This window comes from Anneissia japonica, unplaced genomic scaffold (genome assembly GCF_011630105.1).
Source record: "Anneissia japonica isolate Jap-2015-1 unplaced genomic scaffold, ASM1163010v1 scaffold913_len64449_cov111, whole genome shotgun sequence".
NCBI classification, from domain to species: domain Eukaryota; kingdom Metazoa; phylum Echinodermata; class Crinoidea; order Comatulida; family Comatulidae; genus Anneissia; species Anneissia japonica.
Genome location: NW_022682597.1, coordinates 41,093 through 63,766, shown reverse-complemented (window position 1 = coordinate 63,766; position 22,674 = coordinate 41,093). Strand labels below are relative to the sequence as shown.

At 34.3% G+C, this 22,674-nt stretch overlaps 1 protein-coding gene across 1 annotated transcript in view; it reads right to left on the bottom strand.

The window, feature by feature from the left end:
- Positions 1-471: 471 nt before the first annotated feature.
- LOC117107047 overlaps positions 472-22,674 on the bottom strand; it is a gene marked incomplete at its 3' end in the record, with an annotated part of 54,057 nt that continues 31,854 nt past the window's right edge. Inside the window, exons 12-19 of the mRNA XM_033248608.1 lie at positions 20,564-20,653; positions 20,133-20,312; positions 17,168-17,413; positions 14,863-15,054; positions 12,630-12,806; positions 11,220-11,513; positions 6,128-6,199; positions 472-658 (exon numbers count right to left, since the gene is read on the bottom strand). Coding sequence (XP_033104499.1) covers positions 472-658; positions 6,128-6,199; positions 11,220-11,513; positions 12,630-12,806; positions 14,863-15,054; positions 17,168-17,413; positions 20,133-20,312; positions 20,564-20,653 — 1,438 coding nt within the window. The remainder of the gene's footprint in view (positions 659-6,127; positions 6,200-11,219; positions 11,514-12,629; positions 12,807-14,862; positions 15,055-17,167; positions 17,414-20,132; positions 20,313-20,563; positions 20,654-22,674) is intronic.

Here is a 22,674-nt window from a genome sequence, read left to right as displayed (position 1 = left end):
CAAATAAATACAAACAGTAACAAACTCCATGAATGGCAAAACAAAGAAGGGAAAACAACAGAAAAGATTAAGATATGAGATCAATATTTACTGGGGAAGAGTGAAATGGTGCAACACAGCAAGAGAAAAAGATTGATTTGGCGTCGAAATCCTGAAAAATTTGTCCAGCAGTGGACAGACAATAGCTGATGATGAAGCCTCTGAAGTCACAACTATCTAGAGAGACATTTATGGAAGAGGTAGAGAAAGCTAAGAAAACTTTGGGACAAAGACACTGAAGAGCTACTAAACATCACCATGCTTAAAGCAGGCAGAATGGCAAAGAGCTTCCTTGTGTTTAGCATATCAGGGATGCTACGTCCAACTGAGGATTTTCAGGATAAGCAAGTATCGAATAAATAAATACATAAATATATGCTAATAAAATAAACAAACAAACAAGCAAATAAACAAGTAACTGTAAAACCTCACCTACAAACAATCTGAAGTAGCGTTTGATGCTTATTATTTGCTTTCCACATGGCACCTCATCTTTGTTTAAATGTTTAACATAGTGCATGCGCTGACATTTCTCACTACAACGTATACACATCTTGTATTCAATCCCTCTTGCAGAGAAGCACAAATTCCTAAGGACGCTTTCAAGAAATGACAATACCTGCACAAACCAAAATAAAAACAGTTACTAAGAGCCATTATTATTGATTATGATTAGATAATGAAAAGATGATTAATTATGATGAATATTTCCCAATTACTAATAAATAATCTAAGAGACAAAATTAAACATAATGTACATTAGCAAGGAAATAGGTAAAATGGAAAGCGCGAGACTGAAATGCCTGATTGACCAACTGCTTCATTACTAAGTAATTTCAATACATCATTTTGTAGTTTCAAATGCACATTATCTTCAATATGTAAAAAAAAACTATAAAATTAATCAAATCATGAGGTTATATGAAAGATCAACATGCTGTAGGTACTGGCATAATGCCTATGGGGTCATTCAAGTATTATGTAACGCAGAGGGGGGTGGGGGTATAGTTGAAAATGTTACAGTGTGTGACATAGGGTTGGGGGGTGTTGCTTGAAGTGTTACATAACAAAATTAATTTTCATGGGAAGAGAAGAAATATTAAATATTCAAACTTGTATGATATTACTTTATTGAAACCTATTACATATTATTATTAGGTTTGTACATTATTTATTTTCGGTAGAATGTACATTTTATTAAATTTTTGATTATCTTGTTTCTGTAACAAATTTATTTTAATCACTTTTTACTTTTATTGCTATTATATATTTTCTAAATATGCCTTTTATAATTTTTTTTTTTTATTTACTCTTTTAGTTATGTGTATTCATTTATAATTATTGGAATGTACATTATATTAAATCTTCAATTATCTTGTTTCTTTAATTTAATACATATATATTTAATTTATATTTAACTTTGATATTTATTGTGTCAATATTTGCCAAAAAATGTGTTACATAATACTTGAATGACCCCTATGCGCTCTCATGCGGCAGTCCTCAGGACCCCCAAATTCTGGGGGCCTCGAAGGGGGTCCTACCCATAGGTTCCTCAATCTAGCACCTGGACCAAAAAAGGACTTTGTTAATAAATAAAACTATAATGTGTCTCTGAAATCAACTGTAGGGCATATATCATATTATAATGATTAAAGAGAAGGGGCTCCGTCGGCCGATGGGGCCCCCTCGCGACACGGGACCACACCAAATTTGTCACAAAAAAAAAATAAAATAAAAATGGAGATAAAAAAGAAAATTACATTCACAATTTGAAGTCTGTGAGTGTCATTTACATCTAGACATGCCATAGTAATACATTTTCTTATCTCAGCCAAGGGCATCTTAATAATGTGTATCTGAAATCGTAGGATATATTATATTATATCTAGTGGCAGAATAAAGAGTGTGGGGGAGGGGGAAACTGTCTGCCCGGGGCCCCACTAAACTTGTCAAAATATTTCTATCTGCTCCTAAAAATAAAATTCATAATTTTGTCTGTAAATGTGCCATATTTATAAATTTTCTTAGCCCGAAACCATGGTGGCTGTGGCGTAACAGGTGGGGGAAAAGGGGAAAATATTCATCTGTGGAAAATCTTTCCCCATCCCTTGAAGATGCACTTTTCACCCTTGAAAGTGCCTAAAAACCTTAAATTTTGCCCGCTCCATGCGCATTTCTTGTTGAAGTAGGCCAATTTACTCTAACCAGAACCCTGCGGGTGTGTACGTTCTTTTGTATGTAAACATAGTTTAGAGGGATTGTGGTCCAGTAATGGTTTTCTAATGTTTTTACATACAACTACACCCCCATACAGGTCTGTGCATCAAATGCTGTATATTTACATACCTGCCAACATTTGAATATCAAAAATAGTGACGCTATTCATTGGTGACAAACAATTGTAAGAATGAAGATGGCAATTATATATAATAATTCCTGTACAGTTGCTTCAAACAAAACAAGAGTTACTTAATTTCAAGTGTACTGTTGATTTACCTCACAACCAACAAAAATATTTAAGTTACATAATCAGTAGGCCTACAGACTTCCACCATGAAGGGCACGGTATGTTGCTTGTTTCGCCAATCTCATTGGAGTCATAACGTCAATATTTATTCACTTATAATCATTTCCAGCTTGTGTGTCATTGAAGTACTTAAAGCTTTTGTTGTTACGATAGCTCGAAGCTTGGTCTTGTTTTTTCAACAATAGAGAAAACTCTCTCAGTCACTACTGCTATAACATATTACCATAGTTCCCCGGGTAGAGTCCCACCCCGACTTTATGCCCAACTTCACGTACAAGAATTTCCCCGGGTAAAGTCCCAGGGTCTGGGGATTGGGTAAGTCGGCCTAGGTCGGTAAATTTAACAATTGCTCAAAGAATAAAGGAATTGTCTCTGAATTCTGCCGACTTGAAACTCTTAAAATCGCTTACAACAGATATTGGTCGCCATAAATTTGAATACAAAGCCCATTCTTGTAAATTATTTTGTTGTTTACTGTCGCTAAAAATAAGCAGCTCGCTAACTGCGGCTAAAGATAGACAACACCGCGGTCCGTCTCTGTGGGACCTGCCCAGTGGGCTGATCGGATCGTTAATTCTCAGCGTGATGACTCACGTGTTTCCACATAAATTTGCTGCTAAAAATAACTTGTTACATCATGCAAGACTGATTTCTTTGCCTGAACATTGTTTTGATAGGTTATTGAATCGTAGGTGAAAACCACCTCGCAAAACGATCATCATTTTCGTCTGTTCATACATTAGGACTAGGGAATCAACGTGTACAATACCACCCCCCAAAATCGGGACAGTTTCGCGTTCATGGGGATGGGATTATTCCCGGGGAACCACATACTAATATTCCCTTCATCAAACTGGCAAGTAGTGGATACTTCTTGCAATTAATTTTTTTTTTTTTTAATTCTAAAAATAGGGACGTCCCGATTTTTTGGTGTTTTTGACATCGGAAATCGGGATGGTTGGCATGTATGTAATTATTTATGTGTATTATTTTTCTCAACATCATTTGATGGATAATTCTCACAAATGTTTTTACTTAATCTCACACTCCCCGCCCCCATACAGGCCTATGCTGTATATTATGTGTCCATTATTATTTTAAGCATTGGATGGGAAATATTCTCACAAATGATTTTACGTACCCCTACACCCCCTCCCCCACCCTGGTCCGTCCGTGGCCCATCACATGTTGTATATTTATGTGTTCATTATTATCCTAAACATGATTGATGGAAGACATTCTCACAAATGTTTTTCCTTACACCAACACCCCCTCCCCACCCTGGTCCGTCCATCACATGCCCTATGTGTCTATTATTTTTTTAAACTTCATTTGATGGAAAATATTTATACAAAAGTTGACATTCACCAACCCCCTAGATGCTGTATAATTTTGTCCATTTTTTAAACATCATTATTTGATGGAAAATATTTCTGCAAATGTTCATTTTCATTGATTTGACGGTTGGCTGTTAATAAAATATTCCTACAAATACAGTAGTCTGGTGGTAGACTAAACACACAAGCGTAGTCACAGCCGTTATTTATAGCTTATCACAACCATAACAACCGCCTACTGATGACTATGCATGCGTTGTATGGTAGTTTAGATAAAGCATGTGCATCGAACAACTGATTCGTTTTCAAGCTTTATTGTAAATAATACGATACTGTAAAACTACATGCCATGTTGATAATTTATATTTTTGTATATACATTTTAGTTGCATTAAATTCTATTTCAAGTCTATTTTGCTTATATGGGATGCACCATTGTTTTTGCTTATTGCTGCCCCTGACCATAATTTTCGTTGTACTGTTCCTATTGTAAATGTGTATTGGTCGAATAAATAAATGAATGAATGAAGTGAATGACCACGCATACGTTGTATGGCGTTAGATACAGCACGTGCATCGACCTACTGATAGTTTTCAGGTTTGGTGGTGGCATACCTACTACAGCAGGGCCTTCAAATTTAGTAAAATACAATTAATGACTTTGGGGTAATTATCGCAATTCCCAAATTTGTTTTTAGTTTTTGCGTGTGCCTACAAAGGAACGTACAGACCCGCTTCTGATACGCAAGGTGCCCCACCTAGTCCGTCCATCACATGCTGTATATCACTTCAACTCCCCCCACCCAGTGCAGACTAAATTCAGAAATTATTTCAACAAGTTGGGCTTTTAGCTAGGTCCAACAATTTCATAAAATCGTCTTCATCGTGTGTAGTGACATACTGTTCATTCAATGTATTCTTCGCCCTTAAGTATTTACTAAAACACAGGGTACACCTACAAACCAGTATACCTCCATGATTGAACACACACCAGGATAGGTACACCTGATTATATACTAAAACACTAATAAAAAACACAGTACACCATAAATTAATAATTACACAAATTTGCCACATCATCTCAGCTTGCTCAATGTTCAGACAGTCACGAAAACAAAATGACGAACTTCAATAAGACGCTCATGACAAAAACAAAATGTCGGCAAAGTTTTCCTGACGCATGCACAAATCAAAATTTGAACTAAAAAACAACTCAAAACTGGTGGTAGGGGTATATGTTTTATCGCATACAGCTTACATTTTCTATCTAACCGAAAAAACGAACATTTCCCACACAATTACATGTCCACCAGTACCTCTTGGGCACAAAGTATACTTGCCGCGAGGCACCGTTTAGGAGCCTATTTGTTTACAAACATACAGACTGGTTGTTGCCACACCAACACACACACACACATGCACACTTCACATCTGTATCAACCCAATAGTTCCGCAGTGACCTAAGTCACAAAGGAACTAAAAATTGAAAATTGATGAAAATGCTTATATTTAGTTTCAAACACATATGTTTGGCCTATACTATAAATAAGATAAGCCCTATTGTTTTCTATTTGGATGGGGGACGGGGGAAGGTTGGTGGGTACGATAAATTACTAACTGGAAGAATTATTACCTCTCCCCCCCCCCAACCCAAGACCCCTGTTACGTGCATGCATGGTGGGTCTGAGGTGGTATTGAATCTCCAACTGAAAGTCAGTCCCTGGCCTCAATTTTCTGGAAGCATATTATATAATTATATTCGTCGTTAAAATAATGCACACCCAAAATCGCACAATGGAATTGGTGGCCAGGACCAAAAAAGGGCCCCCAGTTTCAGAAGTACACAGGGACCCCTGACCCATCGTTACGTCACTGACTGTAGGCCTTGCACAGTGTGATTTGTTTATGCACGTTTATCTTCAACACAGCCATGCAGACGGAACTAGGAAATGGCTCTTATGAAACATTTTTATTTGTGCGTTTTATTATATCAAATGGCAAGCCTATATCTAGCTAGAAAGCTGCTGTTCTACCAAAAAGACAAATAATAATGTATTCATGCAGCAGTGCTTTGAGTTAAACCCACTGATGTCCAGTTCAAAAAGCTCTCTATGCACTCTTCCCTGGTGCAAATATCTTTACTTCTTAAACAGCATCCTATGATCTCTATAAACCTAGGTAGAGAAAAACATGCAGATCAAAATAAATAACTGTTCACATACCTTTTCACATGTTTCAGGTGCTGGCTCTTTAACACAAGAAGCATTAGGTTCTTGTCTCCTCACAACTGTTGTCTACAGAAATTACAAAAAAATTAAAACCTATTATTTGCTTCCTTTTATCATTATTCCAATACTAGTACACAGATAAAATGGAGGTGGTCCGGCAGATCAGGCGGACGTCTGACCAATATTTTGCTGAGATGATAAATATTAAATTCAGTTACACATTTTTAAAAATTAATAATACTATTATTGAGTGCCCCGTGTCAAAACGCTACCATGCGCATCAAAGAGCAAATTTTGGCTTTTGATGGCAGTAGTGGATTCGAGGTTCGGCTCGCCCTCCCCTTATATTTTTCAAAGTTAAAAAAAAAAAGAAATGGATTAAAAAAAGAAAATTGTAGTAAAATTTAAATTTAAGAGTGCCTTTTGCGGTCACCTAGAAGTGTCAAAACCATAAATTTGTTTTTCCTCAGTCTAAACCATCATGAAGCCAAGATTCTTGTACCCTTTATCTTTGAAATCCCCCTTTCTTTGGCACCCCTGTGTTTCAAACTCCAAGATCCACCACTCATGCCCGATTTTTATTGGGTAGGTGCGAATTTGTGGATAGGGGACTAAAATGTGGGGGGTGAGGACGTAGCCCTTCTAAGGTCGAGTGGGCAGAGCTCCCTCGTGCTCGGATATTCTTGATATTTCGAGGTCTTAACAGATTTTGAAGATGCAATATGAACTAATATGATTAAATCTAAAGAATCGTAATATGAATAAATTGAGATTTAAGTAAAATAAATCTCTACAAATTAGATATACACATAGCATAGATGTGAAACATCCCACTTTCAACTAGGTGGTTTTTCAGATTTTTTTTTTTTTTTTTTTTGTACTATGTAAAATTATAAAACAAGGTAAATCAAACATTAATAAAGTTAAATGTAAAAGAAATAATGTAGGTCTATAGCACAAAATGAAAAAAACCCATAATATTATTGGGCATTCAAAATACTAAATTTTTACCACAAATGTAAATGTTATATTATAAACAAATGGAATTAATGGAAATTGCGAATATGAACAAATAATGACAAGCTCTTTACATCGTGGATGAGATTGGTAGACGCCAAAAAAAAAAAAAAGAATTCATAAAATAAGCCTACTGATCTGATTGGGAGCAGGGTAAGGAAAGCAATAAATCACTTTGATGTTGTTTTTAAGCGAGGGGGAAGCGAATAATCCATACTTTACCAGGCCAGAAAGGGACCGTGGTAGATTCAGGAATTTGAAATAGAGGGGGAGTCAAGGGAAGGCCTTTCACAGAAATGATCCGGGAACACCCACCTCATCTGGCCCCACCATGGTTGGGGTTGAGGACTTAAATTACTTTTAACTAAACAGTATGTTTTTTTCAAAAAATTATAAGGGGCCCAGGTCGGCTTGCTAAGCTCCCCAATCCCCCTTCAATCTACCACTGGGGTCTATATAAAATTATGATTATAGCACCTCTAGATGGCCAGAAGTGACACTCGCAGACTGAATAAATACAGTTAGAAGGCCTTGCTTGTACAACAAATTAGAGGCAGGCCTAGTTGGAAAACTGCTCTGATTGGTTAATGAGTTTTGGTGGATGGATTTCTGGAGCGTATGGGTGTGTCTTGAATGGACCTTTTGGGTGTATGCACCCCCCAACCCCCCATATGCGTACGGGCCTGACCTCTGGATGGAACAAAGTTTAGCTATCAGGTAAAAGTAGGCTGTATAGAAAACTATATTAAAATAGGTCTGAGAGTGCCATTTCATGCTTCCCATATTTAAACATTTTCATTGAGGTTGGTGTGGACTCTCCTGCCTGACCAAAATACCTAAATGCTCATGTAAAATAATTCTGGCTAGCTTATTTAGTAAAACCTGGTGTGAATTAAGATGCACAGCTGTGCAATTAGACCATACAGTGCTACAACTGAAAGAAGGTAATACAAAAGAATTTGCTAAAAGTCTAAAAGAAGAATTTGGTAAAAAATATCTTAACATACGAGTAACACTAATGCATTTAGAAATTTCGGAACAAAAATTCTCAATATTATATCCTATGTAAAGAAAACTATCAAAGGTAATTTCTAAGTATTTAAAATTATCAACTTTATCAATTAAATGACTGTTTATTGATAAGGAAATATTTGAAAATTTTAGGAAACTGAATTTTGAACAAATACCATAAATTTTGTTTTAATAACAGTAATTGTTAATTTATTTATATTAAACAATTTAGATATATTGGCTATATTTTTGTCAATGATAGATTTTAATTCGTTTAGATCAAAGGCAGAACAAAAAATAATGCATCACCTGCAAAAATTGCACAGTTTGAATCGGGATTGATAATTTCAGGAAGGAAGTTTATATTATAATACAAAAAAGGGGGCCAAGAATTCATCCTTGAGGGACACCAATAGTGATTTCTTTAGGATCTGGTATTTTGGATTTAAATTTAAAGTACTGCCTCTGATTCCATATTGTTTAAGTTTGTTAATTAAAATAGTATGGTTAACGGTGTCAAAAGCCTTCTTTAAATCAAAGGAAATAGCAGCATTAACTTTGCCATTGTTAAGATTATTAAGAATGTGTTCGGAAACATCAATAAGCAGGGGCGGCACTAAAATTTTCAGTGTTTAGTCTGTCACCACTTTTAAATACAGGAGTAACTTTGGCAATTTTCCATGCTGATGGGAAAGTTGCTAATTAATTGTTGATTAATTATATGAGCTATAGGATGACAAATATTGGGGGAAGCAATATTAATTTTAGATCAAGTTCATCAACAGCAGAAGCTACTGTATATTATTTGGAAAGGAGTTAATATGATCAAAGCCTTCTTCAAGTGAAATTAATTCACAATTAAATTGATTATAAAAGTCAAGATTGTTCGTATGGTTAGAATTATGGGATAAGTTATTATTAAGTTGTTGTGCTAAGGACTCACCAATGGAAGAGAAATAAGAGTTAAATTTGTTGGCAATTTCAAATTAATCAGAGAATATTTCATTCCCAGATATATAGAACTGATTGGTTCTTTTTAGTCATTACCAGTAATTTTTTTTTTATAGTTTTCCAAATTTTTTGGGGTTTATCAATAATTTCATTAATAGTCTTTGAACAATATTTTTTTTTAAGATAACGATTCATATTATTTGCTCTATTCCTAAGTTCTTTAGGTTTTGCCCAATCAAGGGTATTATTTGTTTTGTGAGCCCTAGAAAAGTAGTAGTCTCTGTCCTTAGTCAATTTAAGGTACTCTGGGGTAATCCATTCAGCATTAAAACCACGATATTCATGTAAAGACGGAGAGCAACAAACAGTATATGTTGTCGCACCGACGTTCTACCACAATTGATAGAATCTATCAATGTCAATATGGCTATGAATGTGTGCATGTGGGACTTGTAACATGCATATTAAATCAGGTGCACGGCACAATGACGTCACAACAGTTACGAGATTTAGAAGTAATCAGCAAAAAAACACATGTAGGATAACAAAATCAAGTCCCAATAAACACATGTAGGATAACATAATCGAGTCCTAATGTAGAGGATGTTCATTCCATTGGTGGTAGCTACATGTGTGAAAATCATAATTGTACTTGAAATACTTTCGGAGATATTAGACAGAGAAAAACACAAAACGTTATTTTAGTAGTATAAATAGTGCAGTAGAGGTTTACATAATCTTAATGGATTATAAGATTTATTATTCAATTAATATAAGCTTTTAAACTTTTTCTTGCCAAAACTTTCAAGGCTTCATCACTGGATACCTCTGAGGCCCATAGATGGTCCAAGGCTTACTCTCCAATTACGTGCATTTACTTGCGTGGCATACCCTCCCAACACCTTTTTGAGAAAATCATAATACCACCACTACACTACCTATGAAAAATATTCAAATCACATATATCAAAGATGATGTTGGCATCTATATTCAAACCAAAATGTTAAAAGACTTCACTTCTGATATGTCACATAGAAATGCTTTAAGTACACTCTTGTGGTGTGGGAGGTGTACTTTGGTAATTGTTGGTTTATTCAAGTATAAGACTCTTGGGTTTTGTTAAGTTAAAATACAATATGAGTTTTTTCAGAAAAGATATAAAGGTACCAGAATGTCCATCCAGATTCATTTCTTGGTCTTTCATCTTTCTCAAGCAGAGGACCAAACATTTGGCCTGAAATTCTGAAGTCAGAGGAATGCTAATCAAAAGCTGCTAATCTTGAAATGGAACTGTGTAAACACTGTAATCAACTTTAAGGCTTGCAAATATATGCTAACAAGCTCAGTCGGCTGATCTAGTGGTAGCCACTGTGTGTGCACTGAACCGTGGAGATCTCTAGGTCTTTGGTTCAATTCCCATCGCTGCCTCTCCTTGTGTTTCAGCTGGAGGGCTAAATACAAATTACAATAGCGTACCGTCTTTCGGATGAGACGTTTAAGCCGTTGGTCCTGTGTGCATTTATGACCCATGTGCACATTAAAGAACACAGTAGGCTCTTCGGAAAAGTGTAGGGAATTGTCTCCTGGAGTACTGCCCAATCCACCACCTATCCTATCCGGCTCAGCACCTTATAGTTTATCATCTGATGTTCAACTTTCTACTTTAACTTTTACTTAATAAATTCATATTAAAGCGACTTTTTAGCAGACATAGCAAATTACAACCAACAATAATGACGGAATGTGTGCAATTGCAGTTTTTCTATTAATATACAGTCGCTGGATGGCTTCCAAACAATGGCAGATTTGCTGCTAAATCGCAGTTTAAAAGAATGCTACGACAACAGGGCTAACCTTGCAGTAACAGACTGACATATAAATTTAGACAGTAATCGAAAGGTCCACTGATTAATCTCAGATAAGAAAGTATAATACATACTCCAAGTATTGAAATACACGCCATCGTGTCGGGATTCAATACTTCGACATTAATTATGTCATAATCAGGAATCAGGAATTATGATGACATAATTAATGTCGAAATATTGAATCCCAACACGATGGCGTGTATTCCAATACTTGGGGTAGACAGTAAGTATAATTGTACCTTAAACATCCGATGGTGGTTGATAGTTGCTACTGCTATCCTCACATAATGACGAATGTCAATAGTAAGCACTGCATGCTCATATGCCAGTTCAGTGTCACGTCCATTTTCCATTTCAAACTCCTCAATGAATTTAGTGACAGCCAAATGGAATAAATAGTCAGGAAGAAAACCACAGAAGTCATGGAAGATGGATACTTTGTCATTTCCTTGGTCAAATATTGGATCTTCTGAATATTGCTCTGGTGGTATATGTGAAAGAGCATAGTATTCAATACCATCTGAATGATTATTCTATGGGACCAAGAAAAGTGAGAGAAAGAAGAGTTAGAAAGGGTAGATGTGGTTTATTTTCTTAATCCAAAGAATGTAAATTTCTGAACAATTAATATTCAATAATTAATAATACATCATACTATACTGTACATACTTTAACTATATATCACAAATTTTTGCCATTATTAGATGAAATCAACACACTGAATTTACACTTACTCTTCTTTTTTCCTATGCTTCTTTCATATATTGTTAAATTAAATTTATTTTACTAAACAACTTACATACGCATAATATATAATATATAAATATATCATTTCGATATACAGTTATATATTCTAACGGGACTCAAGGCCTAGGCCTATGTATACATTGTGTCTGTATTTGACATATTTCTATACTATATTTGTCCATTTAAAGTGTGGGAATTTTTTAACCTATACAATATTTAGTTTATTTGAATTTACATTATAAAAAGGCCATGTTTCTTCATACTTTTTCGGATAAAAAATGGACAACAATGTAATATCTTCAACATCAAACTTATCAGTTTTGTTTGACATAGCTGATAATCCTAGTACGACCTTGTTTGATGTTTATGTTTTTGCGCACAGTGAATATACTGTAGCTAAGCAAAAAATCTGCAACTCTCATTCTTTGGAAATGTTAACAGTGGGAATGAGAAGACAAAGAATGTTATTATTATTTGGTGTAGGACTAGCTAAGTCCTGGGGACCTGCCTGCTTTAGCCTAGATGGTGTAACTGTCGTTGTGTACACCAAAATAATTTCATTATTGTCACTGTTTTTCCTTTTTAACATGTTTTTTAAATTTTGCCTTCCCCATTCAATAGAAAGTTAGATTCGCCTCGGAATAGGTTTACCTACATAGATAACGATTTATAAATGCATTATTATTATTATTATTATTAAAGTGCAGCATTATTTTTCGTTTTGAATCATAATCATTGTTTTATTTAGTTTTGAGGAATGAATTTTTTTTTATCATTCATCAAATTTGGCCTTGGTCAAGGGTGCAATCTCCAGTTTGATACACACAATCATTTTGAAAAATATCCAAAATGCTCATTTATGAAAATTACTACACTATCAACTAAAATTAATTTGATCATACTTGTTTCCTTTTCTGACATATGAGGCCAAATTTCTTCATCAGGTTGACAAAAAATTGAAACATTTCCTCATCTTTATCTTGCTGAAATATCGGAAACTTCTTCCAAAGATGCTTTAGAAGGCGCTTTGTTAGAACACCTTTTTCCAATTTTTGCCAGTCATCTTTGAGTTTTGCTGCCTGTGTGGGAAAAAAATCAAAGAGCATTACTTCATTAGATTAATTAAATGTACAAAAAAATGTAACCGTCCCAAAATACTTAAGAGCACAAAGAAAAGAAATGGCAACCTAGACCTGATGCCACTTTTGAAATTTCTAGAACTACTTTAACACGTTGGCTGCCAGCGACGAGTATACTCGCCCACAGGGTGTTGCTGAGGGCGCCAGGAACGAGTATACTCGTCAAAAAACGGGGGAACATTCTAGCGTTTATAACTTCTTTATTATACAATGTAGGACTACAGACTCAACGGCTGGTAGTTCGGGGAAGATAAACCTAGATGATAACGTACAAATGACATATGTATGTTTGTTGTGTTATGTTGCCGGTAGTACACTCGAGCGGTACAAGTGGGGGCGCCTTTTGAACATATACCAACCCATGCAAAAAGAGGACGAGATAACTCGCACATGGCATAGTCAGTAAAAAGTTCTATCACAGTGCCATCGACAAGTATACTCGAACCCTAATATTTTCCCACCAATTTATTAGACACATCATTTTGATGATATATGACTAGATAGAATTTCAAAAAAGTATGTTTGTACATGTAAACTTGTTTTGGCACACGGGAAGGAACCGTAAAAAAAGGTCTGGCAGTCAACGTGTTAATATAGGAATAATAATACTGATATGTCCTAAAGTTGTATCTACTCTTAAAATCCCATTCATAATGTTATGGGTCTTTGTATCCAAATGTTTTATGCAATTTTACACTTTCTATAATTTTTACTTCACTCCAGTGGCTGATTGCAATTCTTGTTTTAAAACCTGATCAGTTCCACCTTGAATAACTACAGAGCTGGGCATTACATTTACTTTTGACAATAGCCTGGTTCACGTCGAACTTTATCTAGATATACCCGTCTTGAAACATGATACGATGATCCCCTAATTGCGTTCGATGCCATGTTAGAGCCAGATAAACAGCCAGCCAGTTTCAGGCCATCGACGTCACACGGTCGAAAGGCTTGTTTAATAAAACATCTAGGCCTACTGTATTTTACGAACCTCTAGTACCAAGTGGTATTCGTTTAAAAAAATTGTAAACTACTGTGTAGAAAAGGTGTGAGTTTCCACTACCTAACCTAGCCGACCAGTACAAACCAACGACCAGTGCAGCAGCGTGTTCTATCGCAATCTAAGTGGTAGATTCTCTAGGCCCTGGCCCTAGCATTTACCTTCGATAAAAAACGAATTATTTTAATTGCTAGCTAGCATTCTTCCATTTAACAAAATGTTGTTTTAATTTTCATTAAAACGTACGTATACTTTATGGACCTTTCTTTCCTGTTTAGTAGTTTTTAGATCGCTCAATTGTGTTGTTTACATGCACTTCGCGAAAATCTAGCTTCGCGGTGTCAAATAAGTTGCTGACTCCCACACACTTTTTTATTTCGTCATCGTAAACATGTGCGTTCATTTTAACGCTGGCGTTGGTGGTAGTTCGTTGAAATTGAATTAATAGCAACTATTATAGCAGAAATAGAAAAGATTGAATTGTCAATAAATAAATACAACAAATCTGATTTTATTATTAAGAAAAATATACATTATCACTTTGAAAAACGTACGCAATCGGACTTTTTAACGTTATTATTGCAAAGGGCAAAGGTCATTGGTAATATTGACTATTCGTAAAACGGACGTTTGCTGGGAGTTTACCCAAAATATTACAAATAATTTCTGAAAACCAGACTAATGAGACTACTTCGATGCTGTTGTTAGCATTGTTGAAGTACGTTGTTGCCAGCCAGAAGATGATAATGGTGGTACAATACAACAAAGCTGGCTTAATGCCTATGTTACGTAATCGTGCCCTTTTAATCCGAGCCGACTTTACCGTTAAGCAAGTTAATTTACCGTTATTCTAGTAAAGTTAAGTCACTTAACTTAAGTGACTTAATTCCTTTAACTAGCTATAATTGAGTGGTTCACGTCGAACTTTTAACTAGTTAAGTGGATGTATATCTAGATAAAAGTTCGACGTGAACCAAGCTAATGAATCTAACATACCTGGTCTTCTGGCTTTACGATGGTGAACACAGGCCTGACATACTCAACAATATCCATTGGTTTAATCACCACTATGTCCGTTAATGCTTCTTCTGTTGAGTGATACATGATTTCACCAACATCACTTAAGTATTTGATTGCATAGTCAATTGTCTCATCTGATATCAAATATTGCCTTGCCATTGATTTAACCTTCATGAAATTAGAAAATTTGACATTTTAAATGAATGGACTAGTGACATGGATTTTATACATAAAATTACATATTAATACCTCATTTAGCATAGTAATATTAGTGGTAATGCACTTGTCAATTGTAGTCCCCCCAGCCCCGGACGGCCTAGCGGGGACTCAGCTGTGGATGTAATTTCCAAAATGGTTAAATGCATGTGAAATCCCGGCCACCTCCCGGCAATGTGGGGCATCGTTTTAACATACATCCCCGGCTAAATCCCCGCACTTACTGCCGTACACACCAAAACCGTGTCTAATCTAACACGTAAAATTCTCGGGCCTTCAGAGGCCTGTAATATCTACGGGTAAAACTTAGGTACGTACGTCCCGGCACTACGGGTCACAACTACAGGTATGTGTACAGCCCCAGCTCAGTCCAGGCTAGAGCCCCGCTATAGCCCGGGTTGGGGATGAGACTACGATTGACAAGGGCATAACATTCTAAACTAGAATAATAATAATAATAATAATAATAATAATAATAATAATAATAATATACTTATTTTTACATGGACACACTTTCGTCAAGGCCATGCAAGACCATATAAGAAGTAAAAAATATAAGGAAAACATAAAAGTAAAAGACAAAATTAAAACTACGTTTGAACAAAAGGTTAACAAGTAGCAAAAAGGAATTCAGGAATAATAATAATAATAATGATTATATAATATTATAAAAAAAAAATAATAAATGATAACACACAAAAATAACCTGTTTGTGTTTGGTTAAGGTTTTTCAGGGGTAAAAACAAAGTCAAAGTTAAACAATTATGAAAGTAAACATTTTAAAAGATGTACATTAGGAGCACATTTCAGATAATCTGTAAGGTTATTCCAAGGCTTATTATTTTTCTTATATTCATTTTTAGCTTTAGGAATATCAAAATTAATAACATCAGCTGGTCTAATGTTATAGCTATTATTTCTGATATGAAAACGGTCAGAAAGATATAAAGGAACATTCAAATTGAATACATGGTTTTGCTTCTCTATTTTTTTTAGGTAAAGGTTTTGCAAGGCTTGTGTACTGCAATCATACTATGATGACCTAGTAATGATCTTGACAGCACAGTTTTGCAGGACCTGAATACATTGGTACAAAGAGATGGAATTTAACATGCAATCAATTAAATATTTTCGATATCTTATAGAAAATAAAAGTTTTTAATAAATCAATTTTAACTGGAAAATAATCTCAAATTAAATTATTTTTTTTTATAATGTTTTAATTAAGATAAATATAATAATATAATTCTAAGAATACTATGTATATATATTTTAAATATTTCAATATTTGTTTGGTTATTGACTTTATTTAGATACATTAATTTTATCATTAATTATATATATATTTTTTTTGTATGTCTTTATTGTAAATCAATGTCGCATTGTTGTCAGATCATGCAGTACATACAGATCACTATGTAGTACAAACCAATCGTTATGCAATACATACCGATTGTTATGCAGTACAGACCAATCATTATGCAGAGCAGAGTTTTGACAATGTGAGAGGAGTATTCCTAAGACATGCTAAATGTGATTGTAAAATGTAAACGTTTTGAATCACAATCAGCAATACCGCCGTGCAAGACTAGGCCCTAGGCATAACATCAACACCGCACCAATCACAACGAGCGTACCGTAGGCATCACCGACTGTAGTTTTGATTTAAAACAGGATACTTTCCGTTATTAACTTGCATGTTTGCGTGTGTTTTAGCTTCTTTTTTGGAGGAAGCTCAACACTACTATTCCTTTTCGAGCACTGCCTAGACCTACATCAATATCGCTCTTATCAGACTCCATTTTCGAAATTGTGCTTTACTAGACTGTTGTTGTTACAAATCCAAAAGACCATGGAGCACTATACATTTCAGAGTGCAGTGCAACTCTGACAGCGATTTGGTAAATGAAATTGTTTTTTTTTCAAACTCAGTAGACCGTAGAGCGTGAATAACTATTTTGTATACAGTTCAGCTGTTTTCAGGACGAAATTAAGTGGTCTTGTTCTTATCTAAATCATATTATTATTATTTTTATTTGGAAATGACATTATTATGAATCCGTACCTGCTCCAGAGGAAGAGTCACTTGTCCTTCACTTAATTTGTGGATCGCCTTCAACAAATCTAGCCACTTGAGAGGGATAAGTCGATCCATCTTCTCTTTCATTTCAAGAATAAATTTCTTGAGTTTAATGAATTCTCCATCTGAAGATGAGAGTTTGTTCTCAACAGCAAAATATTTGGGATGGACATGGGACTTGTACACCTGACTTTCAATTGCTTTGCGAATTTTGGCAAACTTCTCCTCGATCTACAAAAAAAATATACAGCTATTATCACACTCTAATATGTTTAAAAATATATTTTTTTCTCTTTTTTCTTTTTCTTCTTCTTTTCTATTCTTAATTTTTATTTTTTTTTCCAAAAACAAAAAAAGTCCCATGCTCAAGGACACACAAAAGCAACTAACAAAAAGGACAAAAAAGAAACGACAATTGTCCAAAAAAGTTACGGTACTAAAACTATCACTAAATTTTTTTTTTTTTTTAAATACTATAGTATCTATAATTATGAAAAGTAGTAATATCAACGACACAATTTTCTGTAGTTGTAGTAGTAGTGTAGTAGTAGTGTAGTTTTTTAAAGAAAATATTTTCTCATTCTATATTTCAATTGAAAACTAATTTATTATTGGTGATCCGCTTCTCGAGCGGATCACCTCTTGTTATTGTCAGGATCATCATCATCTTTATCTATAGTCACAATAAGCTTTTCAATGTGCTCAGTCATGCGTGACGTCATCTACGCGCAATTTTGCATTTTTCCATTATCGTACATATCAGCCTAACCAATTACCATTTCGAAATCGTATTAAATAAGCATAAACTTCTGGTCAATGTTGAATGTAATGTAAAAATTTCAAAATGCTTGAAATCACTTTTTGACTAAATTAGAGCACGTTTCAGGCCATTTTGAGCATTTAAAATTTTCTTTCACGTGCGCAGCATGTACGAAAACTGGAAATTACGTTTTTTTACATATTTTGGGATTCTGAAATAGTTTTCACAAATTTCCATTCTTTTCAGTCATGTTATGGCCAATAGCAATGTCGTACGTGCACATCAAACATAGGGATCTTTGCGCGTATTTGTGCTGGTATACAGTGAAAATATGTTAAAATCGGGCCTATTTTTAAACAGTTACAGCTCCTTAGGATATTATATTTCCATCTGAATTCAACAAAACTGATTTTATTGATGATGTCATTTTTTAAAGTACGCATTTGAGCGTATCTCGCTTATCCGTGGTCGATCGTCTTTTAGCTTTGAGTATGTTATAGCAGAGACAATTCTCTTTCATATATGTGACTTCTTTTACATTTGATGACGTCATCATGGTCAAAATAAATGGTTTTTTTTACCCCCTACATCTTTCTTTCCTCAAAATATTGATGACGTCATATCACCTTAACCATTCGTAATTTCTGAATTTTCTGTTCACGCGTCTTAATGTACAACAACTACATATGCTTATAATTATGCCTATTTATAATCAGTTATAGCTCCTTAGGATGAAAGGTGACCCCCAATTTTTATTACATATTCTGAAAGAACATAAGTTGTAATTATGATCTTATAGATCATAATGGTTGATCGGACATTGTGACGACGTCATCATATTGCCATTTTTTAAAATACGCATTTGAGCATATTTCGCTTGTCCTTAATTGATCATCTCCCAACTTTGTGTATGTTTTAGTTGAGACATCTCTCTTTCATATGACTTCTTTATTCCTTTTGATGACGTCATCCTGGTCAAAATAAATGTGTTTTTTTTCACCCCCTCATTTTTCCCATTTTAATACTTTGATGATCCCATAATTATCTTAACCATTCGTCATTTCTGAATCATATTAAATGGACATACACTTCAGGTCAAGGATGAATGTCAGGTACCTCAATTTTCCGTTCTCCTTTTCTTAAAAGATGTAATGAATATAAAACTTTATTTCAATGCTGTCAGACTGATATTAGGTTATTTGAAGGGAAAATTTGTGTGGCATTAACAACAGGTGGTTTTAAAAACACTTGACAATGTTTAATTTCATGTTCCATTACCATCCATGTACACTTCGTGACATGCACTTGTGTTGGAATTTAAAAATTCTCAATATCACTTTTCAGATAATTTAAAGAACGTTTCATTTGAGCATTCTAACTCTCCATAATTTACGCGCCGTACGTTCATTTTCACACTCAAAGCACGTAATGAAGCTGGAAATTATGTTATGTTACATATTTTGGGTTCCTGACGCTGTATTCATATGAGTACTCTTTGTGCCATTGCTGTGCTCACGGGAGTAAAGAAGTGCACGTACGCATGCGTAAATCTTTTAAAACGCTAAAATTTATTCTTTTTTAATAAAAAACTAATTAGAGCATATTTTAGCATATAAAACTTTTAAATCTGGACCGTGCGCGCTTACTGAAGGTCAATGTACGGCGGATCACCTAACTCGTTCTCAGTGACGAGTTCAAATCTAGTTATTACTATTGTTATTATTATTATTATTATTATTATTATTATTATTATTATTGTACTATAAAATTTTTAAATACATCCAACATTTAAGCACAAGATGGTATAATATTATTTTAAAAAAAGACAACTGGTTTATATTATCCATTTGTATTGTCCACTTGTTGGTGAGAAAAAAAATTATTGAAAGTTAATCTTATATAAACAAAGTGAACATCAAATACTTAATTCACTAACTTACAAAATAAGAAGATATTTGAACCAAGTTTTATATTATTTATTATATTATTGAGTTTGTATTGTGCAGCTTTACAGTTTCAGGCATAGTATATTGATAGATTGTTGCCTCATTGATTAACCAAGAAATATAAATTGAAGAAAGACAAAATATGTGTCTACATGGTTCAAAGCGCATAGAGGCTTTTTCGCATGATGCGCTCTACAAATCCAACTATTATTAAACAAAAGTTCTTTAGTAATGTATTGTTTACCTGTTTACGTATCTCCTCTTCACTTCCAGTGAGTGAATTGAGATGGGTACCAACAATGATGCATACTGGAAAGTCTATCTCCTCATCAGTACAACGATCATCGTCTTTTGAGTATGTGTAAGCTGATCGGATAAAATACAACAAATACTCTAGATTTGTCAGGTAGTGTTGGTGCTCTTTCTGCAGAAAAAAAAACCAAGTTTGTATATATACTATACAATTTTTTTAATCATTTTTTTATCCTCTAAAATATTTACATAGTGAAATTCATCCTAGAATTAGCATTTAAATGATTGAAATTGTTTCGATGAATTTCACATAGATTGATTACAGAGTATTCAGCGACAACAGAAGCCTCTCAAAATATAAATCAGAGGTAATATCTTATCCTTATTTGTTAAAAATATTTAATAAAATTCTGAAATGCTTACTCCGGATGAATCTATAACATTCACGTATGCATCAAGGTCATCAGCAATCTTAAAAACAATCACGAAGATACTTTCAGGTGTCATGTATAACTAGCAAATATACAAATTAAAAACTCAGTCATTATTGATACAAGTATGTTTGTCATAAATAACAAAGAAAATTGTACTCCATCATGGATCTGGATGAATACTCCTCAATGGCCCTAAAAGGAGCAATGCGAGGAGGGGTTGTGGCACAGGTAGCATCTGGACAATAGATTCTTCAGGTGATTAGTTATAGCGGTCTTGAACTTTTCTTTGTCATGTATTGTTGTATGTTCCTTAGGGATTTGATTCCAGTCTCATATACTTCTCAGTATGGAAGAGAATCTGTACCAGTCCTTTTAAGCGGGCACCTTAGAATATGTAAAATGTCCGACAGATAAGTATGGGGCAGGACACAAATGCATTTGTAATAGGATGCAAAAGATGACCATGCAAAGCCTGCTGTAAATGGTCATTCTGTTTGTTATTCTACAATTGCAAGGGATCCCAATTAAATTCTTTTTTTCTACCAGAGACGTTACTGAATCTGCCATCACCCATGACAAACCTTGCACTTCTGTTTTGCATGGTTTCCATATCTTGTATTAAAGCCCCATTCCCTGCAAAATTTCATTTTTAAGATTTACAAATATAATACAAAATTGCTGGTTTAACTGAATTTAGACATTCATTAACATGAAAGAAAAAAAAAATGCAAATTAAGACTTAATAAAAATAAATGCGGATGAATTTTTTTTGTTTGATTTGTGATTGGTCTGATCTATTGGTGAAGAAATATAGTAAACACTGGAAACAAATAGTCCCATAATATTCAATAATAAGTAATAATAATAAGTATTCAATCTGCGCGGATGATACATCAAAAACTTTTCACGGAAAAATGCTATGAAAATAGGTGTGCGGAATTATAACATAATGCATGGTTATACATTAAGTTTAGACCAAAGCCTAATTTTCGGCACAATCTGCGGGAAATCTGACCTCATTTTCCAAAATACGCTGACGGATTTCTAAATATAATTTTTGAAGGGAGGATATATTTTTTGCACATGCCTTACTTTACAGTCTGGCATTTGCCAAGCAACTCTGCTAGAACTAGCCTTACTGTAAAAAAAAAAAACCAACATGATGATGTACAAGCAAGGACAGGACTTATACCCAGCATTTTATTTACTTTGGTGATAATTTGTTCAATTCCATTCCATTTTAAATTACAATTCATGTTATAATTCCTAGGAAGGTGTGATCCTTAGTTTCATTAAGCACACTATTTTGTTGTCGATTATGTAGTTATGTTTGTGTATAATTTTTGCTTGAGTGACTCTCATGACTTGGAAACAGAAACACAAGGAACCAAGTCCGCTCCTTAAAAAACCTGGACTTGATTAAAATGTAAAAAATTACCGACCTGTAACCTACAATTCTTGTCTAAGGTAGTGGAACATACGGTCACGAATCAATTAGAGTTATGAAAAAATACTTGCAAATACAACACAAACCTCTAAACACACTGCAAACCCCATCTAAACCATATAATTATGATTGTAGAACTCTCTTTTTCTTAAAAAAAAAAAATAATAATTTTATGTTCATACTAACCCACTGTTTGTGGGGTTTAACAATACACAGATTGAATTTCTGGAAAATTGTGATTCCTCTACCATGAAATCGGCCACAAGTAAATTATTTTAGTATTAATAAATGCATGATTTATGTTGATTTATTGATTTTGTTGTTGCTATTTTTTAACATTTAAATGGAAAAAAAATATAAAAAGTGTAATTCATGGCTTTTTATTTATCTTTGAATATTTTATCATTGAATATTAATTCTTGCAAAAAGTAAAATGTAAATGGCAATTTGTTTGATGTTCATTCCTTTTAAAAACTAAATTATTTAAGATACAAAAATGCATATATTGACTCAAGAAAATCAGTTTTAATACACAATTTGATTATTGGGGCCATTTTTACCTACATGTCATATGGGGCCTTTTTTACCGGGGCCATTTTTTCCGGGGCCATTTTTTCTGGGGCCATTTTTTCCGGGGCCATTCATACCGTACA